We start from the raw sequence: 24443 nt of genomic DNA, 5'->3' as shown, positions 1-24443 counted from the left end.
GAGATTAAAGTTATTAGATTAGATTAGATTAGATAAGATAAAATAAAACGTTATTAATCCCCCGAGTGGGTTCCTCCTTGGTTTTCACACAGCTGACTAAACGTCAAACAGAAAACTGATTAAACACAAGTGTGAGACAGTCGAGAATTTACGCCAGTGTCCTGTTATATTTTAGATAGCAAGGAGCAGACGGCTGAGTTTATTAAACTCCACCGAGACAGCGGTGACGCTAATCAGAAGGCTACACCGTCCAATTTCACGGCCGTTTACTTCCGGCCTACCCGACCTTCTGAGGACCCGGCCCACGTAGACCGCGAAGGCCGGGTCCCCATGAATTTGAACACGACCGTGGTTTGCAATACATGTGGCAAAAAAGTGAGGTGTTGTGGCCATACTTGCCAACCTTGAGACCTCAGAATTAGGGAGACATTCAAAAGGACTGTTGGGGGTGATAAATACACCCTTCTGAATGACATCCACCAAGTTTGAAGCAGAAACATTGTTTCAGTGACAAGATATAGGCCACAATCACTTTTTGGCAGGCTGAAAATGGCATATTATCAATGTTAATGTTTCTTTACAGGTTATCCAGCAGTTCTAAGGGACTGTTTGAGATGTAATATTTGACATATGACCCTTCTAGATGACATCCGCCAAGTTTGAAGCAGAATTATTGTTTCAGTGACAAGTTATAGTCCACAATCACAAGCACGCTAACGTCACATAAATGTGTTTGGGTTTTTCCCCTCCACGTTATATCAGTTGCACAGAAGTAGCTGGCAACGCAAGTAATCCGGGCGCTGCAGCTTTAAGCAGCTGCGCGCGCTCCCGCGGACGGCAATCAGTTTCTGGCAGACAATGACTTTTTGGCACAACACCGGCCTCGTCTTCCCTTCGAGAAGTGCATGCTTAAATGAAGAAGAGTAAAGATGAATGAAGATGAATAAAGATGAATAAAGATTTTGTGAAAATGACTACTGAGTCCGGTGCCATCTCTGGATGCTCGAGGAATAAAAAGAACCGGGGTAAAACTGATTTCCCAACAGTTTTGGTGCCGAAACCCTTGGGAATTCGCTCGAGGCCCAGAGATGAATTGGCAGAGCTGAGATCGTGAAACGAGGCGAACAGAGAGCTAGCTCACATGATTAACCCTTTAGAACTGGTAGGAGCGGACACGCTCCATTTTGCGTAACTATTTTTAAATCCCGGTAGCTCTGCAACCACGTGAGCTAGCGCAATAATTTTTTTTCATATGTAACCGGAGGAATTGTACTTACATCTTATGCCATCAGCTTGTCCTAGGTCACAGTTTCCTTCCACATAAAGCTTTGCAAAAACTGCATAAAAAGCGCTTGTAGCAACAAAAACATAATATTCCAGAAACACGCTTTGCCGATCCGATCAGCTGTTTGTAACACTTCCTATGTCCATCAGCGCGAACTATCACATGACCGCATGACCTGCGCGTGTCACGGGTTTGGTTACCCCACCTAGTCTCGGACGCAGGGCTAGGACTTGAAGGCAGGAGATCCAGGGTGGTGACCTGGGGATTCGTGGCTCCTTAAATAACTAAGTCGGGGAGAGGTCCCTGTCACAGTCTGAAGTATGCATAAAAGCAGGATCGGTTGCTTTCGCCGGTTAGATTCCGAGCTGAGTTGAACCCAGTGCCTGATGCAGAAGGAGGACGGTGTAGTGTGTGTGAAAGCGCCGTTAGAGTCGGCGTCTCGTCTGAAGACGGAAGTCAATTAAAGTAACAAAAAGGATTCGTGTCTAAAAGTGTGTGTTTGTGGTGTGCAGAAATCGCATCAGGCGGCCGTGTCGCGAATTGTTGCAAGCTGTGAAGTCAATTGGGGGGTTTAATTTGGTTTTATATTTTTTGGGGAAAAGTAGCCGCGGTATCGAGTCCGTGGCGCAGTTTGAATGATTTGTGAAGTGTACGAGAGCGGACGGGCACCCTCTCTGTGTGCTGATTAGGGCGTTGTCCTGAATTAGCAGAAGTGTCTCGCAGAAAGTTTGAATGGGACTGCGAGAAGCATGAGGTGTGTGTGAACGAACGAAGAGTAAAATGTGCGTGTGTGTGTGAGAGAGAAAGAAAAGGTGGGGGCTAGTGACCAGCCTGTGAGTGTGTGAGAATTCCTTGATGACAAAGAGGGAGACAAAGTAGATTAGTTGATTTTCTGTGACATAATAAGAGTTAAGAAATCGTAGTGATCAAATAGGAGAAAATGAACTAAAGTAAATAAAGCAAATTAAAGAGTGGATTAGTGTTAAACTAATGATAAATAAGTTGATAAAATTAATAGTGACATTTAAAGGTGACCAAGTACTCAAGGATGAATGGAGAATTTGATTGCTGACTGTATGAGAGCTGTTGGACTGAAAGGAAAATGAGGTTGGAGGAGTGAGTTAACAGGTTAAGTTATGCAGTCTTGTTTGCACAACAAGGCTAAATAATTATATAAACTTTTCTCAATCTAAATAGTGGACTTTGGTAGAATTAAAAAAATAAGTGTAGTGCAGGTCTATGATGATTTTTAGTGCTACTATCATCTAGTTCTGATTCTGGTTCTGTCTTGGTTAAGTCCTCAGTAGTCCTGATTTTGAACTCGTGTAGTCCTGTTTTAATTCTGGATCAGTTCTGGGTCTGGTTGAATTGGGGTTTAGTCCCTGTGTCTTGATACAGCCCCGATTTTGTTCTGCCTTGCTGCTTAATTAAAAAACTAGTTTAAGGTGTCCTGCACATGTGATATATATTTTTCCCTATATGAAGTCATTCTTTTTTGAACAAAAGTCAAAACAGAGCCTATTAATCTTTCAGTCATTTCTACACCCCCCCCCCCCCCCCCCAAAAAAAAAATGCCCGGTATGCCCGATGGCCAGTCCAGCTATGGTAGACAGGCAAGTAGGTTTTCAGTGCATTGTCAGACGGCCTACAGTAGAGTGACAGATAATACCAACATTTAGGTCACTGTGTCAGTGTGTGTGTCTGGATAGCGAAAGTAACACTGCTCTGTGTTGTCATTTTGAAGAGCTTTGTAAGTCTGTAGATGATGTTGCTGCAAGGGAGGCAATTTGAATGCAAATGAGAAGTTTATGTAGTTATTAAAACACACACACACACAAAACAAAAACAGCAATTTGAGGGACAAGTTTGTCGGAATAAATAGTTGACCCACGAGCAGAACTGACGCATACAACATGTTTTCACAAAGGAGAAACAACATGAAACCCTGATGACAACTGCAGGTTTAAAGTTACCTGGCACACCCACACTCTTAGTATTTTAGCATATTTAATCAGTTAAAATTCAAAGTCCTGTTCAAATAAATTTCAGTTCATTTTTTTCACCAGGACTTAAAACTATTTTATTTTATTTTATTTAGGTTAACATTATTTCAGATGAAGTAAACTCAAGTTCTGTTGTAAATGTTCATTTTAAATTTTTGGTTTACCTCAGTACTTGTTTTGAGTGTGTCATCGCTACCTTCAGAGTTTCAGCCTTGTAGAAAATCAAGAATGATTCAGGGCAAGTGTCAGAATAAAAATTAGCAAATATGAACAACAGTCAAAAACTGGAGCTTTTATTCTTGCAAAGGAGCAAAAGCATCAAATACAAGGTTTCATGCAAGTGGTCAAAAGTGGAAATCCCCAGTGAGCTTTATTACTTTTTATCAGTCCCAACCTCCTTTGTCGTAAAACTGTCACACAACAACACTTTTCCTTTTACAGGCTTCTCACAAGAACAGTTATAAGCGTGTGTCGTTTAATAAGCAGATACTGTAATACTTTTTTTGGTAACCAGGCATGCTTGCATTAAGTGTACTGAGTGTGCCCTTGACTATCATACAACTCACACTAATTAGTACATTGCGTAACATATTTTTTCCATCATTTCCCTCCTGTTTATCCAGTTATGCCCCAAATTATAACATGACACAACACACAAAACAATTTAAAGAATATACACATATATATACACATAATTAAGGCTGTGTTTATCAACAAAAACATTCAGTAACACATCTCTTCTGGTTAGGATTTTCGATATGCTCATCCTAAATGCTTTTCACTTCAGCTACTGCTGTTACATCATACTCTTTGTTCTCCAGCTCATGATTATTTGGTTCCATGTGTGGAATTTAGATACATCTCGGCTCACCCTTTCTTTTCTTTTCTTTTTTTTTAGTGGGTGCTGTCTTCGGTGAGGGCTTTAAAATGTTTAGGGGATTATTTTTACTGGTTCTATTCCTAGTTTAGTCATTAAATTTCTCCCCTGCAAATTTACAGGGCCTAAGGATGAGCAACAGACTCCAGCACTCACAGTTTGTTTCTCCAGACTCCCTATTTTCCATTTTCACAGTTTTTTTTACCCATTTCTTTAGACAACATTAGATAGCATTTAGATTACTGCCCGTGTGAGTCCACAATCACAGAATAATATTATGTCTTTTCCCCAATTTTTAGGGTCACATGTGGTATATTATCCTCCATGTGTAAAATGTCTTTCAAATTGGCTCAGCAGATCATCTTTTTTCTCCCCTCCTGCATCCGCTAACAGTCCCTGGTCATATAAGAAAGTCTTCCTCCCTTCTTTTCCAGCTTTACTTCCCCCTCTTTTGTTCTTTCCTAAGGAAGCTCGTGCCCAATGTGCGTGACAACTGCAGGTAAAGTAGTCTTCACTGTCCCTTTCTCTACCATGAATTCCTTTTGTCTTTTGATTTGCATAATTCCTTAGTTCGTATTTGGTTTACTAGGTTTTTGCATTTCCTTGCATCTAGCTTCTGTTGGAAAACCTATTTGCCCAACAACAACAATTTATTATTATTACTTTTGCTTTTGACGTGTACACGCTGCCCTCTAGTCCCGGACTAGAAAAGTCGGAGTCCCGGACTCCCACAATTCGCTCCTCTAGTTTATGGAGCTCATCACTCTCCCAGTCGCCTCTACATCCTCAAACTGCTTTTTTGGAGAACGTCTTTCTTTTTAAGGAGTCCCAGACTCTAGTACGTCAAATGCAAGTGCTCAAAAGGGGAAGTTCCCAATGAGCTTTTTATTACATTGTATCATTCTCACCCTCCTTTGCTGTAAAACTGTCACACAATAACACTTTTCTTTCTACAGGCTTCTCACAAGAACAGTTATAAGTGTGCTCTTGACTGTCACACTGCTCACACTAATTAGTACATTGCATAACATATTTTTCCATCGGTAACTATGCTCCAAAGGCTTGCAGAGTGTAAACAATAGCACGTAATTTCTGAGTCCATGTGGATGAAGGGAAGCAGCTTGCACTGTAAAGCAATGCTGTCTGTTTACTGAGTAGAAAGGTTATATCAAAACATATTCAGATACTTTCATGAGCATGGATAGCTGTATAACAGTAAAAATGATGTATAGAACATTCAAAGGATACTTTATAAAGGTACCATACATCCATAACCTAGAGACATGCAGCATATGTCACAAGCTTTGGTAAGTGATTCAGCACAACCTGAACAACAACAGGATAAAAGACTGCAACAATATTCAGAATATTTGGTGCAACATTTTGTACAGCGTGTTTCCTGGCTTGAAGTCGTACCTGCACACACACACAAACACACATATCAGTGCCCCCCAAAACAATAAACAGTTTTAATAATTTAATCATTCTGGTCAATGCATGAATTTTTGTAACATTACCCACTTTAAACTAGTTTGCACACTAGTTTATATCAACAGCAAAGTCAAGAATACTCACCTTTATTTAACTTGACACGTTCGTCTAAAAAGAGTAAATGAAGTCAAAGTTAGTCAAAGAGGGAATAATGTTTTTTATAAGATTGAACTCTAGCATTAAAATCTCACATACAGTGAATATGAAAGATGATGTTGTCAACTCTCAAATGTGTGTTTGGGTTTTTTTTACATACACTTACCATCCTTTTCATGGTCAGACATTCCTATCAAGGCAAAGACAATCACAGTGACCATGACAATGCCAGCTATGATGCCAATGTCAAGGTAAATGCCTGTTTGAGGAGCTGGAAGAATAAATGAAAGCATTGGCTGTAAAAACACGTTTTACTTGACTAAAAGTTTACATCTATCTATCTATCTATCTATCTATCTATCTATCTATCTATCTATCTATCTATCTATCTATCTATCTATCTATCTATCTATCTATCTACAGTATATATATAAATAAAATGAAAGTACTTACTGTTGTAAATCACATTTTCTGATGTAACACTATGCTTGAAATATTTTATGTTCTAAGTGCTAAAATTAAGCCTGTTTTGCTCATTTGTGCCAAGTTCCTTTCTTATCATCTGGTATCATCCTTGGAATATAACCAGATAAGTGAAGTATTCTCTTACTTGCATTCTCTGTCGACGCTGAAGCAATGTTTATTGGAGCTGGTGGAACATTGAGAAAAATGAAATATGAATTAATTTTTTGTCAAATATCACTTGATCTCACCAAATGACATCCGGTGTAACATTCACTTTAGATACGATACTTCTATACACTGTACTATGAATTTATATATGACCATTTTAAATAAAACAGAAAAAAATGACTTACTGAGAACAGAGGAAATAAGTAAATTCGACCAGTTACATGCTTTGAAATGTAATACGTGGAATGGTTAACCTCAGATCAAGTTTGTGTTATTATATGAGAAAGACATATAACGTACCCGTTGAGGCATCATGACTGAGAAGGAAAATTAGTAATCCTACTGCTGACTTCATGGTGCTCAGTAAATTCCTCATGCTAGCAGGGCCGTTTAAAAGTCTTTCCTCTTCAAAGGAACTGCAGTCAAAAACAGGAAATGCCAAATATGGTCACTTAAAATATAATCAGACTGGTTGAGCCTGATCAGCACATTAGAAGTCAATGTTTGCATGTTTGGATTTGACATGCAATAATATTCTGTCATCACTAGAGTGTCTGACAAATGTAAGTAATGTAATTATTGTAAATGCATATATATAATAATGCATGATAATGCATCATATTACATTCGATTACTTTTCATACAAGTAGTTTACACAGACCAATAATTTTAGTTTAAAATTCAAACCACACAATTGAAACCTGAAAGCAGCATTCAGCACTGATCACTGTCAAAATCTGTATATCTGCAAAGCACACAAACAACATGGAGAAGCATTAAGGCATTTATTTTCATGTGACTGATTGTAGTTAGCTTACCTGTAGATGAAGGGCAAAAATCAACACAACTCGGCTTCCTTCCTTGGTCGTGTCAACTTTTCAGCTGAACTGTTCTCTGTTCAGAAAAGAAGCAGTGCAAATTCAAATAAGAGAAAAACACAATTACAGATTTGTATAACACAGTCAGCCCACATATCTATGGCTACGTTCACACTGCAGGTCTTAATGCTCAATTAAGATTTTTTGATCAAATCCAATTTTTTTGTCTGCTTGTTCACACTACAAATAAAATGCGACAGCAAACGCGCTCTAGTGTGAACCCTCAAAGCGGCCCGCATGCGCAAAAGAAGACGTCACACACAACGCGCTCTGTTCAGACCCAGAGCAAACAGTATTTTTGACTGATGGCCCTTAATATAAAGACTTCGGACTTTACGTTTCCCAATTTTTGCTTTAAGTTATTTTGTTATTTACATAATAATGTAGATAACCTAATAATTATCCTTATTGCTGTTTTAGAGAGGAGCGGTGCTTCAAAAGATAGTTGTAGATTTCTATCAGAATCTGCAGATTATACAGGACAAATAAAATGTTCACGTTGCCTTCCCAACAGTTTCACTAACATCTACACGGGATGGCCAGGAAGCGTTCGCGATGTCTTCTCCGGTGCTGATAATTGGCGTCTGTCTTGTGTCAGTGACGTAAAAGACGGATTTAATGCGACCTGACCGTTCAAACAACAGTCGCTTTCTAAAACATCGGATATGTATCGGATTCAGTACCACATACGAAAGTGACCCAGGATTTGAAATTATCGGATTTGTGCCGTTCACACTGTCATACCATGATCAGATATGGGTCGCATAGGGTCAAAAAAATTGGATTTGATGCACTTTCGCCTGCAGTGTGAATGTAGCCTATGTCTACCCCATGTTCTTGGTGCAGGGCTCATTGATTGTATGAAGTCAGACCAGTCTAGTCAACCTTTCACACCTAAGAATATCTGGAAAAACATTATAAAAACAAATCCAAACTCAGAGTGTTTTAACTTGTTTCACCTCTGAGGGTTTGTAGAAAAGGACTTACTGTATAGCATGCTATATGTACACCATATAGCTTGTCCTGTAACTAGGCAATGACCCACCATTGCGGTGAAAACACTAAGCAACTTTGTGACTACAACACATTTTTATTAATATTTTTAATCCCCCCGATAGAAGTTTAGAGTTTACCATGTCACACACTATCAAAGCCTTTTAATTTACATGTTGAAATGAGATATGCATTGTGGGCATATAAAAATAACAGTTATCTAAGCAGCTGCAAAATATGTTTCTGTCTAAATGTTTCTCTGATGAGATAAAAAACAAATACTAAATTATTACTAGCAGAAGTTAACAGACACTTCTGATTCTGCAGAATGAAGACTCATTTTCACTTTCTGATTCCTGGTGAGTCAAACAACAACAAAGAAATCTAATTTATATATTTGTGGTTCATCTTCAGTTCTCCCATTTCTAGAAGCATTGCACTAGTTTTTTGGAAATGGAAGATCTTTGATCATTGAAGTAGTCTGACCTGCTGGAGTTTAAGGTGTAAATAAGCTGTTGCTTTGTGAGTTGCATTTGAGTTCTTTTTCCCAGTTATAAAACACAATGAACAATTAGTCATAGTTCACTTTAGGTGGAGGAAATGCTTCGATTACATGTTATAAACTGTTTTAGTGAATCTAAGGGAACATAATCATCCAGTTATTTTTCCAAGTGTGGGTGTCATCTGTGTGACTATGATAAGCAATCTTGAGCTCTACATGTCTAAACTAAAAGAAGAATGAGTGATGCATGTTTCATCTCGTCCAGTATTTCAGAATGCCAGCATGGCAGGGAATACGACAGGCTGTTGTTTCCAATATCTTGCCAGATGGTCCACAACAGAATAACAGCACAGAGCATCAGTGTGGTTATTGTGTGTTTACACAATTACCAGCTCCAACCTCACATACATCTCTGCCAATGTTGATTTCCTGTAGTAACACTTTCTAGGCACGTTATCATATTCTTTCTCCAGATCCAGAAACACAGTGCAACTCCTTTTGGCCATTTCTATACTTCTTCATGAACACTCTCAAACATCACGTGTTTAGTGTTCTTTGTGGAAATGAGAAAGAGAATTACAGATGTCACTCAGTCCAGACTTTGCATGTTTGTTCTACTATTGCTCTTGATATGCTTGAAGTCACGGTGCAAGTTCGGCGTTCAGTTACTGAACAGATGGCGGGTGGTTCGATCCTTGGATACAAACCCTAAGTTGTTCTCCAATGTGTCCATCGGAGTGTGAATGTTGGTTAGATTGCACTTGAGTACAGAAGGAAGTGCTCGTATGAGTGAGTGAATGGGGCATGTTGTATGCAGCGCTTTGAGTACTCCAGGAGAGTAGAAAAGTGCTATATAAGTAATGTAATGTAAAATATAGTAGTAATCTGGTAGTTCATAGAGTTTTTGGCTTATTTAATGAATAAGTCATATAATGTCAAACATTTTTATCCATGCTTTTTTTTAACTGCACTCATTGAACACCTAGATTGCTCACTTGTTCTTGGGGTTGACCTAAACTCGGGACTAAAGGAAGAAATGGACTGCCTCAAACAGCAGGAACTCAGCGCAACTGGCAATCCACAAATTTAGTTAAGCAGTACATGAGCTCTCTCCCTCTCTTTCATTCTTTCCCCCTGTCCTATCCCACAGTCATGTCTGTCTCGTTTGTAACAACTGAAAATAAAATAAACTCATAATTATAATAAAGGTCAATCAAATGGACCAATATGGCAAGGCCACGATGATCCACTTGATAAAATAAATCCGCTTGGCATCTTTCTTGGCCTTAAGACAACAATTCTGATGGCTATAGATCCAAACGGGACAAAAAAAAAAAAAAAAAAAAAAAAAAAAAAAAAAAAAAGCAGTACATGAGCTATTTCCGACTTTGCGGAGCACAGTGTTCTGCTGTACTAGCTGACGTACCCGAGCACTGACTGTAGTTGGTCGACTGATGCCTCTAAACACATCATGTATTATTGATACCTTGTGCTGCGCAGTGACATTTAATATTCTTATTTAGTGTTACCTATGCATATGTTTGCAAAAATAACACTGAATACTTATGCAACCAAAAACAACAGCAGCTTCCCTGCACAGAATTTCAGTGTTTTCTCTGTCTCTTCCTCTCCCTCTGTTAACTTTCTCCTCAACTTTTATTTCTTTCTTCTTTTTCTTTTCTGTCCACCGGTCTTGTCTGTTCCGATTATAATAACTCAAAATAAAATAAAGATCTAATGTGACTATCAAATGGACCAGTATAGCAAAATGCATAATGATCCACTTGGAAAAGTAATTCTGTTGGCCATTTTGTTTTGGCTTCAGATAACAATTCTTCTATATATTTAAAAAAAATCATGAGAAACATTTTGACTACATTTTGTTACTTTACACAAGAAGATGCCATTAACTAAATGGGATGCAGGGTTGAAGATACCTTGTATAAAAAATGATGTCTGTACACTGACATTGTTTAATTTTCCTAGGGTAAGCTGGAGTGTTTGATATGATATGAATATTACATTAAAACATGGAAGCAAAGAACATTCTGCTCTGTTTACTTGCACGACCAAAGAAATTTAAATGTATTTCTTTGGTCATTTTCACATCAGAGAGAGAGGGATAAAAGCTGAATAAAATAAGATGAAATAGAATAGCTATTCAAAAGCAGTAATGTGTTTCAGTTGCAAATGTAAGTCATCATAATAATTCAAGAGCCAGTGATGTGTTCAGTTCACTCTCCTTTTTTTTGCAATAGCTTCTAAAAGCCTGTGAGTCAATTGGTTATGCTGGACTCACCAGATGTTATCTGTATAATTACAATAAGTAATCTTGGGCTGTACAGGTCTGAACTGTAAGCACATAAAATATGTCATTGTTTATGTGGCTATGACACATTATACTGTGACACAGCATAGTAAATACTATGTAAATACAGTAAATACTACCATTCAGATTGTGTCAGTGAGAGACACAGTGATCTGAGTGAACCTGATTATGGCAAATGAGACAATTCTATGTCTATTTAATTCTCTATTACATTGAGACTGTCTCTAGACTCCATTACATATTCCACATATACAGGAATGACCCGTATCCCGTTACACTATAAGCTAAAGAGATTAGCCGTGTATTGATGGCAGAGGAATATAGTCGCTTACCTTCAGGAAACAGAGGAAAATGTGGGCGCTGTCCTGCTGCGCCTCCACTCGGAGCGAGTATGGCAAGCAGAGAGGGCCACACTTCTATGGGAGGCGGCACATCTTCGCCTGGGAGGATCGGCATTACGCAGCTGACAGTATACCTTCTGCAATAGTCCCTTCGTTTAACATCATCACACAGATACAGTCATATTTACTCATACCCGCCGTTCAGGCTGAAGAAGGCGCTGCGGTATTCTCGATAGGTGTCGCCACTTAAACAATATCGCACCAAACGCGCTGATGAGGAGAAGTCAAAACCGAAAGCGAAAATGTTAGTTTGTGGAAAGAAAAGAGAGAAAAAAAACCTCGACAAACTGTTGTGTGTCAGTATGTTCTGCGCTGGAATATCAGTAAAATAGTGGTAAAACCAACACGATCGTACACGCCAGCTGTAGAATTTACAAAAATCAAGGAGTGCACGACCCCACGACGTGCCACAGACACTGCACCGCTGAGTGTGATGTTAAACTTGTCACGGGACGCACGGCACACCGAGTATAAAAACCTAAGTGGGGTTGCCTGTGCATAAAGCCCTGTGTGTTGCGCTCAGAGGTTTTCACGCTCGTGTCTCCCCGGTGTGCGTTAGCAGATTTATTATGAAATCTGTGGGTTTTTGACCGTTCTCCAGAATATTGAAAAGTGTAATAGATCATCTTGGACTGTAGGAAACTGTAACAGAAATTGTAATAGACATTTTTAAATATTTTGGAAAATCACATATTCAAATAAAGGAAATGATTTGTAGGATTAATATGCTTAAAACAATCGTCAGTTTCAGCTAAAAATGAACTAATTAACTGTATGAATGTTTGTGTTCAAAATACAAATTATTTTTCGTTACTAATATAATTTTCTAAGCACAGCGAACAATTGCAAATAATGCAGAGTTATTATAGTTCGGGAAATAGAATCATTTTAATTTTTTTTTTACTTATTTTATGTCAGAAGAGCATAAAATTGTTGTTAATAAGAATGTGAACACACATAGTGGCTGTGGTATTCATATGATTACATAACAGCTGAAGAAGAGGTTTCAGCATAAATTAAGCACTAATAAATTCATCATAAATAAGCAATAATTGTGTAGTCCATCTGCACGTCCTTCATCTATAACAGGCAGCTGCACAAAGCACTTTCGTAACTCTCCAATATGTCTGAAACACCTGCTTACAGCCCCATTGTTCCCTCATCCCTCTGAACACACTCCCACCATCCTGTGATAGCTCATTCTTGTGAACCTAGCAGAATAGCCCCGATCCTATAGTAATGTTGTTACACTAGACAAAAAAAAAACAGCTGACCCTACTGTTATCTGATACACATACAGTATGTATTCGCTCTCTTACACATATAATTCATCAGCCTTTCAGGGCCTGGTGGGTCCCTGCTGCATGCAGCCATAAGGAGGGCTGGGGGTGAGATTCCCCAGCTTAAACCAACATCTCTGCTGCCAGCATAGCAAGAGCCACTAGTGCGTTCTTCTCTGGCCACAGCAGGCACCTGGTTGGCTTCTCAAGATCATAAGTCACATGTTTAGCGCTCACCCAGAGTCACTGCATCCAGCTGTGGTACCTCTGGTGTTTTGTCTGCGGGTCGCGGGTTTACATCCTAAGTTGAACCTCACTGTGGTCTGACGCTGTCAGACCAGTGAGAGATTCTCCTGGTATTTGAAATGTGCCGCCTCCCACAGAAATGTGTCACACCTTCCTCTTCACCCACCACACCACAGATTTCAACCACTGCACAGAGACCTGCCATCTTCAGAGGTTTTCTGATGACACTGCAGTGGTTGGATGCATCGGTGTGGGTGATGAGACTGGGCTATGGTGGACTCGTGTTTCATGTGGAGCAGCAGAATAATCTGCACCTCAGTGTGACAAAGACAGAAGAATTGACTGCTACCAGGAAAGCTGTGACCCCTGTTTAAATCCAGGGGGTTGACGTGGATGTAGTGGAGGACTGAACCTTGGAGTACACGAGTATTTTAAATTCAGGGAATTTAAAATAGAAAGTAGCTCGTCCACAGAAGGACTGGTAGCTCCCCTTACGATAAGGGTTCAGATCGCGCAAAAAGGTGTGAATGTGAATGTGTGTGTTTAGTTAGTTTGTTTGTTTGCTTGTTTTAATCAATTTTAAATCATGCTTTTTATCTGTTTTTGTTTCTAATGTCTCTGTAAAGCACTTTGAATCACCTTGTTGTTGAATTGTGCTATACAAATAAATTTGCCTTGCCTTGCCTTACACTCAGAGAATAAACTGGACTGGGTTAAAACCCCACTCTAGAGTAGTGTTTAACTGAAACAATCTTGGGTGGAGGAGTAAACATGATCATGTAAACAATGCTGATAGGGTTAGGGCAAACAATGTAAAAATACTGGTCACAAGTGGACACCAGTCATTTCTTAATATTTTCATAACACAAATAATGGTATAGTAATAATAAATAGTTTGAATCCCACTTTAATTACTTTACAAAACAAACATTGATTTCCTGTAATTTAGAGGATTTGGAAAATTGGAAAACCTGTAAATGTATTTAGACTATTTATACTTTTATAAAGTTAAATTTGTCACACAAAAACCACACAACCTTTAGCCTATTTCTGTAAAATATGTGGATTACTGTATTTACATGTGTTTTCCCTTATTCACAGCTTCTTCTGTGACTACCAACTCCTGGCCTCTTATTCCTGCTTTCTTTCTGGTCAGACTCTAATGCCATCTAGCGGTCATATCTGCATACTGCATTGCCACTGATCTTGTGGTTTCCATTTACTGCTGCAGGAAGATAGATTTGTAATTCTTGTTTTAAGCATAACTATAAATACATAAATTCCCTGCTGCCCCCTTTTCCTTATATATACTAGTTTTGATAATTAATGAGTTACCCGTCGTTGTTTGCAGCCAAGTCATTTGTGGAAAATGTGCACAAATTTACACAATAACACAATTATTTTAACAGCAATTCACTGGTCTGATAACTTTCAGAGCTGGGAACCATCAAAAAATTGTATGTACCATATATGTTTGAAATCAATGTATATAAACTAATATAAACTACTATTAAGATGAATGAAGGTGAATTATACAATATGTGTTATATGCAGGGCAACTGACTACTCAAATCCAGTAAAAAACAATACACCATTCCTTTTTAAGTTACAAACTATGTTACAGTTTCCTAATTCCACTGCAGTAAGACCACCAGCTGTCACCATGGAGATGGTGCAACACGCTGAAGATGAGTGTGCTTCAAATGACGTTGAATTTTTGTAAAAAGTTAATTGTATGTATTTTTTTTATCAGTTTTAACCAATAGCAGATGTTATACTTTTTAATCACATTGCGGTATGTGTAATAGACTGGACTGGAGAGATTTGTATAAAGCACAGACATGACAGAACCAAATTGTTAAGATATTTTGTCACTGTCTGTTGTATCACATCGGCAGTGTTTTATAACCCTGGTTTCAGTTCTTGTTTGTTGGTGCTTGAGTGTGTTATCATTGTGTCACCATCATTGACTCTGTACTTCTGCTTGTGCTCAAGTTCTCTCTCCAGGTGACTTGAGTGAACTTGTTAAATGCAGGTATCTCAAAATATCTGCATATTGTAAATGTATCAACAATGTATGAGTATTTTCAAAGGAAAACAAGGGAAAGAACAAACATACATCAGATACAGTGCTGTGAAAAAGGATTATCCCCTTCCTGATTTATTAGGTTTTGCACATTTTACACACTTAAATGTCAGATTATCAATAAAATTGTAATTATAGACAAAGACAACCTGAGTATGTAGAATATAGTTTTCTTAAGTTCTAATTTAATTCATTAATTAAAAAAAAAAAACAACTAAAAAAACTAACCAAACCTTCCTGTGTAACAAATTAAATCAATGGGCTTTGCCCCCTTTGTTCTCTCTTTTTTGCTGAATTATTTGAATGTAGCCACAATGGAAGGTTTCTGAGCATGGACAGAAATACAATGAACCAAAAATACAGTAGAAAAAGAGAGACGGGGCAGGGTTAAAGAAAGATAAAATGGGACAAGATATCATTAGTGGAAAAAAAACCCCCACTAAAGGTTAATGTTCATTCCAGACTTTGCAACAGCTGTTTTTCCCAAATAGTCCACAACCCTTCTCTTTGAAGCCAAAGTTCAAATAATATTCTTTTTTATGTTTGAAATTCGGTTACTTTCTGTTAATTTCCGGATTTAATCTATAGGAAAGACACCAGCTGTAACCATGGAGATGGCACAACATGTTGAAAGTTTTGAGAGTGCTGGTGTCGTCACAGTGCATAACTTCTAACAGCAAAGTTGCACAGAAAGGTACAACACATCGCATTATTTACAATATACTATCTGTAATGGCATATAATGGATTAAAAATGTTGCAAAATAAATGCATGACTGGATCGCATCTTCACACAACACCAGTTCTGTTGTGTCCTGAGTCACTTCACAGCGCTGTTTTCTAGAAATCACAAAATACAATGTAATGCACAGAGGATAAAAAGAGAGAAAGACTAATTTACTTTTACAGAAGAACAATACCATTGGTATAACAATGTATACTTTATTGAGCCCCATGGGGAATTTCCTTCTCTGCATTTGTGGGCAGCCACCAATCTAGCACCCGGGAGAAAGCGTGTAGGCTAGCTGTTCAGGGCATTGAACCCCTGACCTTCTGAACATGAGAACACCAACCTAACTATTGAACTATCCCTTCACTGTAAACTGCAAGACAGTATTGTGCAGTGGTTAATACTTGCCTCACAGCAAGAAAGTTTTGAGTTAAACTAGAGCATCTGGCTGTGACCTTTCTGCTTGTTGTTCCCATGTTCGCGTGGGTTCTCTCTGGGTACGCTGACCTAAAGAGGTTGGTTAATTGGTTGTTGCCTATGCACAATGTAGACAAAAAATGCACATAGGTTTAAATGATTGTTTGTCTCTTTGTTAGCTCTGTGACAGACTAGTGATCTGTCCATGGTGTACTCTGCCCACTGCCCTATTGTACTGTAACTGGGGTAGGCTCTGCCCCCCAGAAACCCTGATAAGCATAAATAGAAGAGAATGGATTGATTGGAGTGACAACTCAGCCTCCATCTCCACTGTTTAAGTGGGCATCTGGGATGTCTTCTTGATCAGTCTGTTCTGTTTCTTTTGTCCCAGAGATACTGATGCCCCAGCACACCACAGCAGATTCATAGAAGGGCTTCAAAAGATCCTCATGCACTCCAAAATTTGCAAGTGTCCATTGCAGATGCAGCCTGCCCAGTCCTTTCCTGTAGATGGTATTTTTGTTGTTAATCCAGTCCAGTTAATTGGTCAAGTGAACAACCAGGTCCTTTTGTTGTATGAGTCTGCTGTCCTTTTTCACATTTCTTCATCTCAGCTCATAGAGTTTATGTGAATTGCGAAAAACTCCCCAATAACTGATGTTAAAAACATCTACGCAAATTTTTGGCTTTGGCTAAATGTTTAAATCATCATCATCCTCATCATAGTTTATTTATATAGCACTTTAAAAACACACAAGGCTGACCAAAGTGCTGAACAATAAAATATACTGTAATAGCTACCGTAAGAATAATAAATATGATAAAATAATAAACATAGTAAAAACAATAAAATATAGGTAAATACAAGTCAGGTAACCACTGAGTCAAAAGCCAGCGAATGAAAATGTGTTTTCAATCTGGATTTAAAAACCAGCACTGATGTCGATTGCCTAATGTGAAGAGGAAGATTATTCCAAAGCTGAGGAGCCACGATAGAGAACGCTCGGTCTCCTCTCAGTTTCTTTCTTTCTTTTTTTTTTTTTTTGCCTGTCCCATTTCCTTCTTTAGCCGTCAGAATTGTTGTCTGAAGACCAACAAGGAGACCCAATGAATTTACTTTACCAAGTGGACCATCACGGCCTTGCCATATTGGTCCATTTGATCGACCTTTATTGTTATTATTTATTTTATTTTATTTTATTTTATTTTCAGTTGTTGCAGACAGGACAGACATGACTGGGAGATAGGAAAGGGAGAAAGAAAGATGAAGGAAAAGAAAAACAGAAGAGAAGAGGTACAGTGAGAAAGGGCACTTAAAAAGAGAAAGAAGAAAAAAAGATTCTCCTGGATCACCTGTTGAGAGAAAAAGAATAGAAAGCAAGCAAAAAAACAGAGCAACATACCAAACACAACACCATCGCATTAATCTAGCTAAGTGTAAACAGCAGTAAATACTAAATATTGAATGTTTTTGTGCAGCACGCTGGACCGACAGCGCACAATGTGCTTGGAAGTAGCAGCCAAGAAAGGTGTAGTTTATGTCTATGAACAGTGAACACCCGTGTGCACACCTGTGTGGATCAGCACTTGTATTCAAAAGGTTTCCCCATGTAATGGTCTGCTAGAGGGTGTAGGGAGCCATAGCCCCGTCCCCCGGGGCATGAAGCAGGCATGGATAGCCCAATGAAGACCACCGGAGGGGCATCCGTGCCACCCCCCTGGGAAGAGCTGAGAAGAGCCCCAGATGAGGGGTCACCCAGCAGCCACGGAGCATAAGCCAGACGGGGCTGCACTGGTGTGCCAGAGTGAACCGAGCCGCAGGCCCAGAGGCCGGAGGCCCAAGGCCCCCCCCACACCCTGGAAGAAGCCTGACAGGTACATACCTGAGCGCCCAGCCCCGGAAACCAAGAACCACCAACGCACCGACCCCAGAGGGCATCAGCCACCGGCAGGGAGTGTGGTGAGGGGAGATACGTCTCCATACTTTGGAGGGCCTGAGATGTTCCCAGAGAGGTGGAGTCTAAGACCCGACCTGACATATAGACACAGACAAACAGGCACACACTAACACGAACATGCATTCCCACCCTCATGCACACATATACAAATACTCAGCACTCACCCAAAGTAAGGATAGACACAAATGGACATGTACACACAATCACACTCTCCAAACATACTCTATACCCCAGTTCCAGTTACCCTCGCCCCAAAGGGGGAAGCAGCACCTAGACCCAGGAAATGTTACCCTTTCCCCCGGGGTGGAGGCAAGCACACCACCCTGCAGCAGTAGGGAGGCCCCGCATCCCAGATCCCGATCGGACGGCCAACACCTCCTCCCAGCCCCCCCACCCCACCCCAATGGCCAGCAGAGAACGGTCTCCTCTCAGTTTCAGCCATGATTTGGGGACTGAGAGCAACAGCTGACCGGAGCGAACGAGTGAGGACATAGGGCTTCAGCAAATCAGACAAATATGCAGTTGCCAGACCATTTAAGGATTTAAAAACCAATAAAAGAATTTTAAAATGAATCTTAAATACAATTGGAAGCCAGTGCAGGGAGGCCAGAACCGGAGTAATGTGCTCAAATTTCCTTCTACCAGATAAAAACCGTGCTAAAGTGCAGACTAACAATAGAAAGACAATGTATCAATGTCAGCCCATTCGATAACTTTCTTAACTTAACTTAAGCATATATAGGACATTCTTGCAACATGACAACAAGAAAAGGGAAGGATTTATCCTTTAAAGATTTTTTTTGAACAGAAATTGTATGGAATTAGTCGCATATATGTAGCTAAAGAAACTGCTGGCAAAAAAATAACCTACAGCTGTATATATCACCTTATGCTCTAAATTAAAAACTGCTCACCATCTGGTGATGTGCGTCAGTCAAAGCACACCAGAGTCAGAGTCCTCTATGCTTCCTTGGCTCTAACCACAGGTCCAAATGCAAAACCTTTGAAACTTGGGTCAAGCAGTGTGCCCAAGTCAAACACCCAAACACATCATATGTCGCACATCTGATGTGCAGGAAATCCTTCAAGTGTGACCCTAATGTACAAAACAAGAACAAACAGTAAAATATTAATAAAATTAACAGACGCAGTCTGATTTTTATGGCCAATTATGCAGTAACTACACATAGTTATACTCTCACAGCAACTTATGTAACTGTATAGTGGGCTCTAGTCCTACAGGTTTCATTTTTGGAGACAGTTTGTATTACAGTGGTATCAGGTTGAATGCCGATATTCTCTCCTCCTCTGACAGCTCTGTTGTTGCAAGCTCAAATGATTGAAGGAGTGTCATACATTCATGAATAACGACATAAAGCTTGTCAGTGGAATGATCACACAAGTTGGGACGTGCAGCTCCCACTGGCTCACATTGCAACATGTCAAATGTGCTCTTCCATCTTGTCTTCATTTCTTGAATCAGTTTCAGTGGCGGTCTGCCCATTAAGCCCTGTATCTCCACTAGCTAACCCTTTTCTTTATTTTTATTACTTTCTACATTGTAGATACATATTGAAGAGATCAAATATATGGAATTAAGTTGAAGGCACACTGAACCAGCATAGCTACTACAGCACCCTGCAGGAACATGCCGTCCCATCGGTTTGCGTTTAGTTAGATGTTCATTTATTTTTCAACAGGAAATTGACCCCAAACACCTCCAGGCTGTGTAAGGGCTATTTGACCAAAAAGACAGTGATGGCGGTTGTGCCAGATGACCTGGCCTCCAAAGCCACCTGACCTAGACTCAATAGAAGTGGTTTGCAGACGGAACGCAGAGAAGGCAAAAGAGTCAGCAGTGCTCAGCATCTCTGGGAACTCCTTCAAAACCATTTCAGATGACTACATCATTGAGAGGATGCCAAGAGTATGCAAAGCACTAATCAAAGCAGAAAGTGGCTCTTATGAAGAATCTAAAATATAAAACAAGATTTGAGTTATTTTACAGTTTTTCATTTACTATATGATTCCGTATATGTTCAATTCATAGCTTTGATACCTTGAGTGAAAATCTACAATGTAAAAATTCATGAAAACAAACACAAACCAATGAATGAGAAAGTGTGTCAATTTTTTTACTGGTAGTGTATATGCCACTAACTTAACTAGTCTATCACTCCAAAAATTACACTGTGATTCGTTTTATATTGCACTGTCGACATCCACATTAAAAACTAATACGCAGTCACACTAAACACACTTTTCTGCTGTCTTTTTTGTCAGCAGTATTTATAAATGTTTCTCTAAAGTCTGCTCAACACCAGAAGTGACCCTGCACAGGAAGCAGAAAACCTCAGCTGCATAGTTGCTTCAGTGACACAGTGAGCAAGACAGCATGGAGGTCATAGTTTTCTACAGTAAACTCTGTGAGTACAGTATGTCTCTTGTCTCATGTACTTTACTTAAATATGCAATTGTTTTGGTTTTCTTTATTGTGTAGCAAGAGCTTACTTCTTATTCTACCGATACGGGCGGTAGGCGATACGGTCTCTCAATCACACCACCACACAGTACTGACCCACACATATAGTTCTTACACACACACTGGACATTCTGGACATTGTTTTCACTTCATCACTTAAATCACTTTAAGCATATTTGCACTGCACAAGACATAATGTGGATTGCACAACACTGGTCACTATATTCTTCATTTCCAGTTAATACTTGTACAGCTGCTGTTATTGTGTATATATATATTTATTTATATTTCTTCATACATTCTTATATAGTTCTATACTGTGTATTGTGTATTTTGTTGTACAGTTATTTTATTTTCAACTTTAATTTATATATTTTATCTTATTCTCCCAGTTAAATTTACCCTTCATTCTAATTTGTGTTGTACAGTTATTTCATTTTTAACCTTAATTTATATTTTATTCCTTCCTAGTTAAATTTACCCTTTTTAATTTTTCATATTTATTTCCTATCTTATTCATAGCCTTTCCTTTTTTTTCTTTAGGTCACGAGCAGTTGTCTAAGCATTTCACTGCATATCATACTGTGTATGACTGTGTACATGACAAATAAAATTTGAATTTGAATTTGAAAATATTATTATATTGTGTCTATAATACATATTAGTATGGAAATCATCTTTATAAAGAAAAATCTGTTTATTTCTACAGGGTTGATGGTGATGACGGAACATGTGCATACAAGTTATTCTACGATGTCTTGTAAGTAGCATGAATTGAAGTCGAGTTTTCAGCCCTTCTGCCTAAATCCTTACTTTGTACTAAACTTGGATTTGTGTTGGGATTGGTAAACCTCAATTTTTGGATCTCTGGGAACTCAGCAGATTACTGCATTTTCCTTCTTTCTCAGATTCGCCTTTTCATATCACTTCATCCAGACTGCAGCTCTTTGAATATGAGTCAGTCTATTTTACCTGTGAAGGGGTTAATATTTCAGCCGAATTGAAAGTGAGGAACATTCGGCAAGTCCTTTCGAAATGTTCCAATAGCACTGTGATGAAAAGGTGTGGGATCAAATATTCCCTTGCTTCAGATAGTGGAGAATACTGGTGTGAGAGTGGGGCAGAGAGAAGCAATGCTGTCAGTATAACTGTTTCAGGTATGTTATTATCAGAATTAAAATGTCAAATTGAAAGTTCTGTGATTAGCCATTGCAGATTTATGAATTTGTACATTTCTTCACATTTTCAGCTGGTGGTGTGGTACTGGAGAGTTTTGGTTTTTTTTTTGCTTTTTGTGGATTTCTCCACCTATTTGCACTTATTTTACCTGCTCCGGTTTGTTGTTTTTCTAACCACTCCTCATCAGGTGTTAATTTTACTTGTTTATTCCCCATTTTCAAAGATTTTGCTGGGCCGTCGCTGGCACGCTTGACTTCAGAGTGGTTTACTGATACGGCCTTCAAATTCAATCTGTCAATCCTTTCCGTGTCCGGGCCGGGTGAGGTTTCCCGTGTTGAGTCAAATTAAGCCGCAGGCTCCACTCCTGGTGGTGCCCTTCCGTCAATTCCTTTAAGTTTCAGCTTTGCAACCATACTCCCCCCGGAACGATCGTGGGCGATCGTGGCTCAAGAGTTGGGAGTTCGCCTTGTAATCGGAAGGTTGCCGGTTCGAGCCCCGGCTTGGACAGTCTCGGTCGTTGTGTCCTTGGGCAAGACACTTCACCCGTTGCCTACTGGTGGTGGTCAGAGGGCCCGGTGGCTGTGCTCAGCCTCACCTCTGTCAGTGCGCCCCAGGGTGGCTGTGGCTACAATGTAGCTTGCCATCACCAGTGTGTGAATGGGTGGATGACTGGATATGTAAAGCACTTTGGGGTCCTTAGGGACTAGTAAAGCGCTATATAAATACAGGCCATTTACCATTCAACTTCACCCTAATGGTGAAGCGGTATCAGTTTTATGAGTTGAAACTCAACCGTTCTCCTTTGTCACCAGCAGTGTTGGTCAAGTTACTTGAAAAAAGTAATCAGTAACTAATTACTGATTACTTCCCCCAAAAAGTAATCCTGTTACTTTACTGATTACTTATTTTCAAAAGTAATTAATTACTTAGTTACTTAGTTACTTTTTAAAAAAACGATTTACAACCTGAAGAGGTGATAAAGTGATAGAGCTTTCAGCCCAATTCTACTTTTTTTGCATAATCCATCATACAAAATGTAATCAAATGGAAAATTATCTTCTTTTTTTAACTTGTTTTATCAGTTTTAATCTTTTAACTTTATGCATCAAGCAACAATTTAATTATATGCAACATTCTCTGACTTGAATAAATTAGTTTAACATTTAAACCTATTTTCTGCACATTCCAGCACATAAAATAAAATATTTTTTGTGTTTACACTCAGTCTTCCAAATAGATGCAAGTAAAACACAGCAGAAAATAAATAAAGTCAAAGACTCAGCGGTCCTTTTGCTCTATTTTCACCTGTAAAGCAGGAGTAGAGTAGGCGGAGGTTTACCCTAGTGCAGGTGTGCTGCGGTCAGTTGAAGAATCCGCGAATCTCTGTGAATTTCCCATCACGTCGTTGCGCACTCGGTGCTTGTTTAGGGGTTTTTTCGCTGTAAAAAGAAGTTTTCTTCCCACGCACAACGGACACTAATGTTTTTGTCACTTTTTATGGAATCAAACTCAAAGTAAGGTCAGTACTTCCACGCTTTAAACGCTGCACGCTCATACTCTCTCCCACAATCGATATGTGATCCATTGTTGATCTGCACACAGCTGTTGTCACCAACGGCGCACTCGCTTACGTCACTGTCGTGAGACATTCTCGCAAAAAAATCACAGTTTTCGTAACGCAGTAACGCAGCGTTCCTACGGGAAAGTAACGGTAATCTAATTACCGTTTTTGCAATAGTAATCCCTTACTTTACTCGTTACTTGAAAAAAGTAATCAGATTACAGTAACGCGTTACAAGTAACGCAAAGAAAACAAAAATAGAAGTAGTTCAGCAGAGTATTGTGCTGTAAAATCAACTTACTTCCAGACACATACAGACACATAGACATTTGCGCGCTAATTTGTCACGAAGTAATTTCAGCTACCTCTAAAACTGGTCAAAACACAGTTCCTTTTGGCGAACTTAAACCTGTTTTATCACATTTCTTTAAACCTTTGCGGCCATTTTATATACCAAAATAGTGTTTCTCCCCCTCCGACTTCTCACTGGTGGTTCAGATCATCGGACTGAATCCCACCGCCGTGGACCAGATTAAAAACACCGGCCCAGACCCGAATGCACGTCCTGGGGCTCTCTCCTCGTCTAAGAGGGCTGTGCACAGGCTTCGGTGCTGGCTCCCCACGGCGTCAGGAATCAGTGCTGGATCTTGGAACAGAGTCACAGATAACATTTCAGATGTTTTCTGCTCCGGCTCGGAGGACCAAATAATGTCAAAAAAATATACCCTAAAACACTTCTTCAGCAAAGACTCAGAGAAGAGAAACACACAGAACTCTTTGCTAGCAAGGGCAGCCTCCAGAACTGAGGCTCGCACTGAGAAACTTCCCCGGTCTTTATTTATACTTCAGTGAGCATTTGTTCCTTACATTGGAATGTGGAGATGTACGTGTGTGTGTGTGTGTGTGGGGGGGGGGGGGGGGGGGGGGGGTCAGAGTGTGGCCCCATAAACGACTTCCCTTAACCTGCTGGTCTGGAAAATCCAACAGTTCATCTATATGTAAAGAAGGCACTTAAAC

The 24443-nt window shown here is 39.4% G+C and overlaps 1 protein-coding gene across 2 annotated transcripts; it reads right to left on the bottom strand.

Annotated features, from left to right (window-relative positions):
* Positions 1-3555: 3555 nt before the first annotated feature.
* LOC146713558 (uncharacterized) lies at positions 3556-11921 on the bottom strand. Of its 2 annotated transcripts, none has more exons than XM_085448778.1 (7): positions 11420-11921; positions 7204-7279; positions 6686-6801; positions 6363-6401; positions 5919-6023; positions 5741-5764; positions 3556-5440 (listed from the first exon to the last, which is right to left on the bottom strand). In XM_085448778.1, exons 3-7 carry the CDS (start codon positions 6759-6761, stop codon positions 5415-5417), a joined length of 270 nt encoding a protein of 89 aa, XP_085304904.1. In that variant the 5' UTR covers positions 6762-6801; positions 7204-7279; positions 11420-11921; the 3' UTR covers positions 3556-5414. The 2 variants fall into 2 exon arrangements, with proteins under 2 accessions (XP_085304904.1, XP_085304898.1); XM_085448772.1 differs by having other exon boundaries at positions 3556-5581; positions 11420-11919.
* Positions 11922-24443: the final 12522 nt, after the last annotated feature.

The sequence above is a fragment of the Copadichromis virginalis genome, linkage group LG3 (assembly GCF_057382275.1).
Source record: "Copadichromis virginalis isolate Kocher_CV1m ecotype Utaka linkage group LG3, C_Virginalis_male_GT1.1, whole genome shotgun sequence".
Classification (NCBI taxonomy): Eukaryota; Metazoa; Chordata; class Actinopteri; order Cichliformes; family Cichlidae; genus Copadichromis; species Copadichromis virginalis.
This window is presented reverse-complemented; position numbering and strand designations above follow the sequence as displayed.